At 58.3% G+C, this 7,794-nt stretch overlaps 1 protein-coding gene across 2 annotated transcripts; it reads left to right on the forward strand.

Moving 5' to 3' along the window:
* The first annotated feature begins 725 nt into the window (after positions 1-725).
* On the forward strand, positions 726-6,680 carry LOC139256188 (cytochrome c oxidase subunit 6B1-like). Of its 2 annotated transcripts, none has more exons than XM_070874134.1 (3): positions 726-825; positions 3,682-3,806; positions 6,385-6,680. In XM_070874134.1, exons 2-3 carry the CDS (start codon positions 3,704-3,706, stop codon positions 6,663-6,665), a joined length of 384 nt encoding a protein of 127 aa, XP_070730235.1. In that variant the 5' UTR covers positions 726-825; positions 3,682-3,703; the 3' UTR covers positions 6,666-6,680. The 2 variants fall into 2 exon arrangements, with proteins under 2 accessions (XP_070730235.1, XP_070730234.1); XM_070874133.1 differs by having other exon boundaries at positions 745-837.
* The last annotated feature ends 1,114 nt before the right edge of the window (positions 6,681-7,794 follow it).

The following is a 7,794-nucleotide window of genomic DNA, read 5'->3' on the forward strand; positions in this document are numbered from 1 at the left end:
TCACATGACACGTGACGTCAATGGGCACTTAAGTGTAAAAGATGCTAAATTCTTGGCCGAATTATGATTTCTATATATTTTTAGAATTATTTGAGGATGATTTAGAGGGGTTTGGTGTGAGAAAAAGCAAAATTAAGTGTCAGGATAAGAAAATATATGTTAAAAAGGGAGCAGGTCACATGATGAGTGATGTCACTGGCCTCTTAAGTGTAAAAGATGCTAAATTCTTCGACAGATTATGATTTCTATATATTTTTAGAATTATTTGAGGATGATTTAGAAGGGTTCGGTGCGAGAAAAAGCAAAATTAAGCGTCAGGATAAGAAAATATATGTTTAAAAAAAAAGGGGGGGGAGCTGGTCACGTGACAGATAACGGCCACAACTGTCAAAGGATGTCAAAAAAACAAAATTAAAACTGGCTTTAATTAACATCCCAGTGTCATTTTTAAAATTATCCCACGCTGATTTAGAAGGGATTGGCGCGAGAAAAAAGCAAAAAAAAAAAGCGAAAATATAATAATTAAAAATAAGAGGGGGAGCTGGTCACCTGACCGGTGACGTCACCGGGCGCTGAAGTGTAAAAGATGCTAAGTTCTCGGACGAATTACGGTGCCTGTGTATTTTTAGAATTGTTTGAGGATGATTTAGAAAGGTTTGGTGCCAGCAAAAAGCGAAAGAAAGCGTCGGGAGAAGAAAAAAAAAATAAAATAAGGGCAGCTGGTCACGTGCTGCGGGAGGGAGGCTATAAAAGCTCCCCCCCCGGCGGAGCTCAGTCGGCGGCAGGCGGGCAGCGGAGGCGGAGCTCCGTGTCGCGGCGCGGAAGGTGGGCGATTGGGTGAGAGGGGGCGCTTTGGGCCGGGGGGGTGGTTGGCTTGATCGGCCCGCCTCGATTTGGGGGGCTGCGGGGGCGGGGGGGGCTGGGAGGGAGAGGGAGGGGAGAAAAAGGGGCGGGGCTACTGGGGGGAGGAAGAAGGGGTCACTGGAAGGTCACGGACACAGAGAGTGAGACGTGGAGGGGAGGAGGTAGAGGGGAGAGACGGAGGGTGGGGGAGGAGGTAGAGGGGAGAGACGGAGGGTGGAGGAGGAGGAGAGGGGATAGACGGAGGAAGGGGACGGGTGGAGGGGCGAGACGGGTGGAGGGAGTGGATGGATGAGACGGGTGGAGGGTCGGAGGAGAGGGGAGGAGACGGGTGGAGGGAGGAGACGGGTGGAGGGAGGAGACGGGAGGAGGGGGGTGGAGGGGCGAGACGGGTGGAGGGGCGAGACGGGTGGAGGGACGAGACGGGTGGAGGGGCGAGACGGGTGGAGGGACGAGACGGGTGGAGGGTCGGAGGAGAGGGGAGGAAGGAGACGGGTGGAGGGAGGAGACGGGTGGAGGGGGTGGAGGGACGAGACGGGTGGAGGGGGTGGAGGGGCGAGACGGGTGGAGGGAGTGGAGGGACGAGACGGGTGGAGGGGGTGGAGGGACGGAGGGACGAGACGGGTGGAGGGACGAGACGGGTGGAGGGACGAGACGGGTGGAGGGGGTGGAGGGACGAGACGGGTGGAGGGGGTGGAGGGACGAGACGGGTGGAGGGGGTGGAGGGACGAGACGGGTGGAGGGGGTGGAGGGACGAGACGGGTGGAGGGAGTGGAGGGACGAGACGGGTGGAGGGAGTGGAGGGACGAGACGGGTGGAGGGACGAGACGGGTGGAGGGACGAGACGGGTGGAGGGACGGAGGGACGAGACGGGTGGAGGGACGGAGGGACGAGACGGGTGGAGGGACGGAGGGACGAGACGGGTGGAGGGACGGAGGGACGAGACGGGTGGAGGGACGAGACGGGTGGAGGGGCGAGACGGGTGGAGGGGGTGGAGGGGCGAGACGGGTGGAGGGGCGAGACGGGTGGAGGGACGAGACGGGTGGAGGGGGTGGAGGGGCGAGACGGGTGGAGGGGCGAGACGGGTGGAGGGGCGAGACGGGTGGAGGGACGAGACGGGTGGAGGGACGAGACGGGTGGAGGGACGAGACGGGTGGAGGGACGAGACGGGTGGAGGGACAGAGGAGAGGGGAGAGAGGGAGACACTGAAGGGATGGGAGACGAGGAGGACGAAGAGACAGACGGAGGGGAGAGACGGAGGGGGTGAGGGGACGGGAGACGAGGGAGGGAGGGAGAGAGAGACGGAGGGAAGGGACGGGAGAGACGGAAGGAGAGCCGGAGGGAGGAGGTTGACGGGAGACACGGAGTGGAGTGGAGGCACAGACACAGATGGAGGGAGGGGAACGACAGACAGACAGGACGCCAATGAACTGGGTTTACCTATACCTCAATAAACAATTTAAAATGTTTGTCTTTGAGCCAGAGGTCACCTCTAAACAATTCACAGGAACAGGAGGAGGCCCATTCAGCCCCTCGAGCCTGTTACACAGGAACAGGAGGAGGCCCATTCAGCCCCTCGGACCTGTTACACAGGAACAGGAGGAGGCCCATTCAGCCCCTCGAGCCTGTTACACAGGAACAGGAGGAGGCCCATTCAGCCCCTCGGACCTGTTACACAGGAACAGGAGGAGGCCCATTCAGCCCCTCGAGCCTGTTACACAGGAACAGGAGGCCCATTCAGCCCCTCGAGTCTGTTACACAGGAACAGGAGGAGGCCCCATTCAGCCCCTCGAGCCTGTTACACAGGAACAGGAGGAGGCCCATTCAGCCCCTCGAGCCTGTTACACAGGAACAGGAGGAGGCCCATTCAGCCCCTCGAGCCTGTTACACAGGAACAGGAGGCCCATTCAGCCCCTCGAGCCTGTTACACAGGAACAGGAGGCCCATTCAGCCCCTCGAGTCTGTTACACAGGAACAGGAGGAGGCCATTCAGCCCCTCGAGCCTGTTACACAGGAACAGGAGGCCCATTCGGCCCCTCGAGCCTGTTACACAGTAACAGGAGGAGGCCCATTCAGCCCCTCGAGTCTGTTACACAGGAACAGGAGGCCCATTCAGCCCCTCGAGCCTGTTACACAGGAACAGGAGGAGGCCCATTCAGCCCCTCGAGTCTGTTACACAGGAACAGGAGGCCCATTCAGCCCCTCGAGCCTGTTACACAGGGAACAGGAGGAGGCCTATTCAGCCCCTCGAGCCTGTTACACAGGAACAGGAGGAGGTCCATTCAGTCCCTCGAGCCTGTTACACAGGAACAGGAGGCCCATTCAGCCCCTCGAGCCTGTTACACAGGAACAGGAGGCCCATTCAGCCCCTCGAGTCTGTTACACAGGAACAGGAGGCCTATTCAGCCCCTCGAGCCTGTTACACAGGGAACAGGAGGCCTATTCAGCCCCTCGAGCCTGTTACACAGGAACAGGAGGAGGCCCATTCAGCCCCTCGAGCCTGTTACACAGGGAACAGGAGGCCTATTCAGCCCCTCGAGCCTGTTACACAGGAACAGGAGGAGGTCCATTCAGTCCCTCGAGCCTGCTACTCATTCAATGAGATCATGGCTGTTAACCCCGGAACCAACCGAGTGAACCTTCTCTGAACTGCCTCCAAAGCAAAGTGTGTCCTTTGGTAAATACGGAGAGCAAAACTGTGCACGCAGTACTCCAGGTGTGGCCTCACCAATACCCTGTGTAACTGGAGCAAGACTTCCCTGCTTTTATACTCCATCCCCTTCTAACTCTCTCTCTCTCTCTCTCTTTTCCCCTCCCTAGATATTTGCAGTTTGCGGCAGCCATGGCTACCATCCAGGAGAAGATCAAGAGCTACAAGACGGCACCATTTGATGCTCGCTTCCCCAACACCAACCAGACCCGCAACTGCTTCCAGAACTACCTGGGTGAGTTGCAAAAAGCCAAACCCTGCAGGGTGCTGGAAGCCGGCATGAAGGCCGCAGTTGCCCCGGGGAATCTCAGCGGGTCGAGGGAGAGGGGGATAGACGGGGGGCAGGGGAGGGAGTGAGACACACACACACACGAGGGGGAAGGGGAGGGAGTGAGACGCACGCGAGGGGGAGGGGAGGGAGTGAGACATACACGAGGGGGAAGGGGAGGGAGTGAGACACACACACGAGGGGAGGGAGTGAGACACACACACGAGGGGGAAGGGGAGGGAGTGAGACACACGCACGAGGGGAGGGAGTGAGACACACACACGAGGGGGAAGGGGAGGGAGTGAGACGCACGCGAGGGGGAGGGGAGGGAGTGAGGCGCGCGAGGGGGAGGGGAGGGAGTGAGGCGCGCGAGGGGGAGGGGAGGGAGTGAGGCGCGCGAGGGGGAGGGGAGGGAGTGAGGCGCGCGAGGGGGAGGGGAGGGAGTGAGGCGCGGGAGGGGAGGGAGTGAGGCGCGCGAGGGGGAGGGGAGGGAGTGAGGCGCGCGAGGGGGAGGGGAGGGAGTGAGGCGCGCGAGGGGGAGGGGAGGGAGTGAGGCGCGCGAGGGGGAGGGGAGGGAGTGAGGCACATGCACGAGGGGGAGGGGAGGGAGTGAGGCACATGCACGAGGGGGAGGGGAGGGAGTGAGGCACATGCACGAGGGGGAGGGGAGGGAGTGAGGCACATGCACGAGGGGGAGGGGAGGAAGGGAGGCACATGCACGAGGGGGAGGGGAGGAAGGGAGAGTGGGATGAAAGTTACAGACGAGTGGGGGGAGGGACGAGGCAGAGGGGAGGTCGAGCCGGAATTTGAGGGAGGGGGTTTCTTTACGCTGAGGGTTTTGGGGATCTGAAACTTGCTGCCTGGAAGGCTGGTGGATCCAGAAACCCTCGCCACTGTGATGAGATGCTTGGATGGGCACGTGAAGTGCCCATAACCTGCTGGGACACGGACCCAGAGCTGGGAATTGGGATTAGACTGGACGACCTCTTGTATCTGCGTTGGCCAACAAGAGGCCGAAATGGCCTCGTGTTCCTTCCTGTGGAACCGGCTCAAGGGGCCTTTGTACCAGGTCTGTCACTAACACTGAGGTACAGTACAGGTCTGTCACTGTATAACCCTGGGGTACAGTACTGGTGGGTACCGGTCTGTCACTGTATAACACTGGGGTACAGTACTGGTGGGTACAGGTCTGTCACTGTATAACACTGGGGTGCAGTACTGGTGGGTACAGGTCTGTCACTGTATAACACTGGGGTACAGTACTGGTGGGTACAGGTCTGTCACTGTATAACACTGGGGTACAGTACTGGTGGGTACAGGTCTGTCACTGTATAACCCTGGGGTACAGTACTGGTGGGTACAGGTCTGTCACTGTATAACCCTGGGGTACAGTACTGGTGGGTACAGGTCTGTCACTGTATAACACGGGTACAGTACTGGTGGGTACAGGTCTGTCACTATAACACTGGGGTACAGTACTGGTGGGTACAGGTCTGTCACTGTATAACACTGGGGTACAGTACTGGTGGGTACAGGTCTGTCACTGTATAACACTGGGGTACAGTACTGGTGGGTACAGGTCTGTCACTGTATAACACTGGGGTACAGTACTGGTGGGTACAGGTCTGTCACTGTATAACACTGGGGTACAGTACTGGTGGGTACAGGTCTGTCACTATATAACCCTGGGGTACAGTACTGGTGGGTACAGGTCTGTCACTGTATAACACTGGGGTACAGTACTGGTGGGTACAGGTCTGTCACTGTAACACTGGGGTACAGTACTGGTGGGTACAGGTCTGTCACTGTATAACACTGGGGTACAGTACTGGTGGGTACACGTCTGTCACTGTATAACACTGGGGTACAGTACTGGTGGGTACAGGTCTGTCACTGTATAACACTGGGGTACAGTACTGGTGGGTACAGGTCTGTCACTAACACTGGGGTACAGTACTGGTGGGTACAGGTCTGTCACTGTATAACACTGGGGTACAGTACTGGTGGGTACAGGTCTGTCACTATAACACTGGGGTACAGTACTGGTGGGTACAGGTCTGTCACTGTATAACACTGGGGTACAATACTGGTGGGTACCGGTCTGTCACTGTATAACACTGGGGTACAGTACTGGTGGGTACAGGTCTGTCACTATAGCACTGGGGTACAGTACTGGTGGGTACGGGTCTGTCACTGTATAACTGGGGTACAGGTCTGTCACTGTATAACACTGGGGTACAGTACTGGTGGGTACAGGTCTGTCACTGTATAACACTGGGGTACAATACTGGTGGGTACAGGTCTGTCACTGTATAACACTGGGGTACAATACTGGTGGGTACCGGTCTGTCACTGTATAACACTGGGGTACAGTACTGGTGGGTACAGGCCTGTCACTGTATAACACTGGGGTACAGTACTGGTGGGTACAGGTCTGTCACTGTATAACACTGGGGTACAGTACTGGTGGGTACAGGTCTGTCACTGTATAACACTGGGGTACAGTACTGCTGGGTACAAATCTCACTCTCGCTCCTCTCTACAGATTATCACCGGTGTCAGAAGGCACTAACAGCGAGTGGCAAAGATGTGTCTCTGTGTGACTGGTATCAGAAGGTCTATAAGTCTTTGTGCCCCATGTCCTGGGTAAGTGGCTCGCTTGGCTTATTGGGCCACCAATTGCTGTACTGTCGGAGGGAGATGTGTTCATTCCGGGTCTCATGCCCCATAATCCAGGTGCCAGTACTGAGGGAGTGCCGTATTGCGCTGTCGGAGGGGGCAGTACTGAGGGAGTGCCGTACTGCGCTGTCGGAGGGGCAGTACTGAGGGAGTGCCGTACTGCGCTGTCGGAGGGGCAGTACTGAGGGAGTGCCGTACTGCGCTGTCGGAGGGGCAGTACTGAGGGAGTGCCGTACTGCGCTGTCGGAGGGGCAATACTGAGGGAGTGCCGTACTGCGCTGTCGGAGGGGCAGTACTGAGGGAGTGCCGTACTGTCGGAGGGGCAGTACTGAGGGAGTGCCGTACTGTCGGAGGGGCAGTACTGAGGGAGTGCCGTACTGCGCTGTCGGAGGGGCAGTACTGAGGGAGTGCCGTACTGCGCTGTCGGAGGGGCAATACTGAGGGAGTGCCGTACTGCGCTGTCGGAGCGGCAGTACTGAGGGAGTGCCGTACTGTCGGAGGGGCAGTACTGAGGGAGTGCCGTACTGTCGGAGGGGCAGTACTGAGGGAGTGCCGTACTGCGCTGTCGGAGTGGCAGTACTGAGGGAGTGCCGTACTGCGCTGTCGGAGGGGCAATACTGAGGGAGTGCCGTACTGCGCTGTCGGAGGGGCAGTACTGAGGGAGTGCCGTACTGTCGGAGGGGCAGTACTGAGGGAGTGCCGTACTGTCGGAGGGGCAGTACTGAGGAGTGCCGTACTGCGCTGTCGGAGTGGCAGTACTGAGGGAGTGCCGTACTGCGCTGTCGGAGGGGCAGTACTGAGGGAGTGCCGTACTGTCGGAGGGGCAGTACTGAGGGAGTGCCGTACTGTCGGAGGGGCAGTACTGAGGGAGTGCCGTACTGCGCTGTCGGAGGGGCAGTACTGAGGGAGTGCCGTACTGTCGGAGGGGCAGTACTGAGGGAGTGCCGTACTGTCGGAGGGGCGGTACTGAGGGAGTGCTGTACTGCGCTGTCGGAGGGGCAGTACTGAGGGATTGCCGGAGGGACGGTACTGAGGGAGTGCCGTACTGCGCTGTCGGAGGGGCAGTAGAACGAGAGGTGATCTTATCGAAAGGTATCAGATTATGAGGGGGGGGCTCGACAAGGTGGATGCAGAGAGGATGTTCCCACTGATGGGGGAGACTAGAACTAGGGAGCATGGTCTTAGAATAAGGGGCCGCCCATTTAAAACTGAGATGAGGAGGAATTTCTTCTCTCAGAGGGTTGTAAATCTGTGGAACTCGCTGCCTCAGAGAGCT

Source organism: Pristiophorus japonicus, unplaced genomic scaffold (genome assembly GCF_044704955.1).
Source record: "Pristiophorus japonicus isolate sPriJap1 unplaced genomic scaffold, sPriJap1.hap1 HAP1_SCAFFOLD_689, whole genome shotgun sequence".
Taxonomy (NCBI): Eukaryota; Metazoa; Chordata; class Chondrichthyes; family Pristiophoridae; genus Pristiophorus; species Pristiophorus japonicus.

Excerpts from the sequence above, each read along its gene's own strand:
- LOC139256188 (XM_070874134.1), top strand. The coding sequence starts at position 3,704 with ATGGCTACCATCCAGGAGAAGATCAAGAGCTACAAGACGGCACCATTT. Across the intron at positions 3,807-6,384 it reads CTGCTTCCAGAACTACCTGG|ATTATCACCGGTGTCAGAAG; the intron begins GTGAGTTGCAAA and ends TCCTCTCTACAG.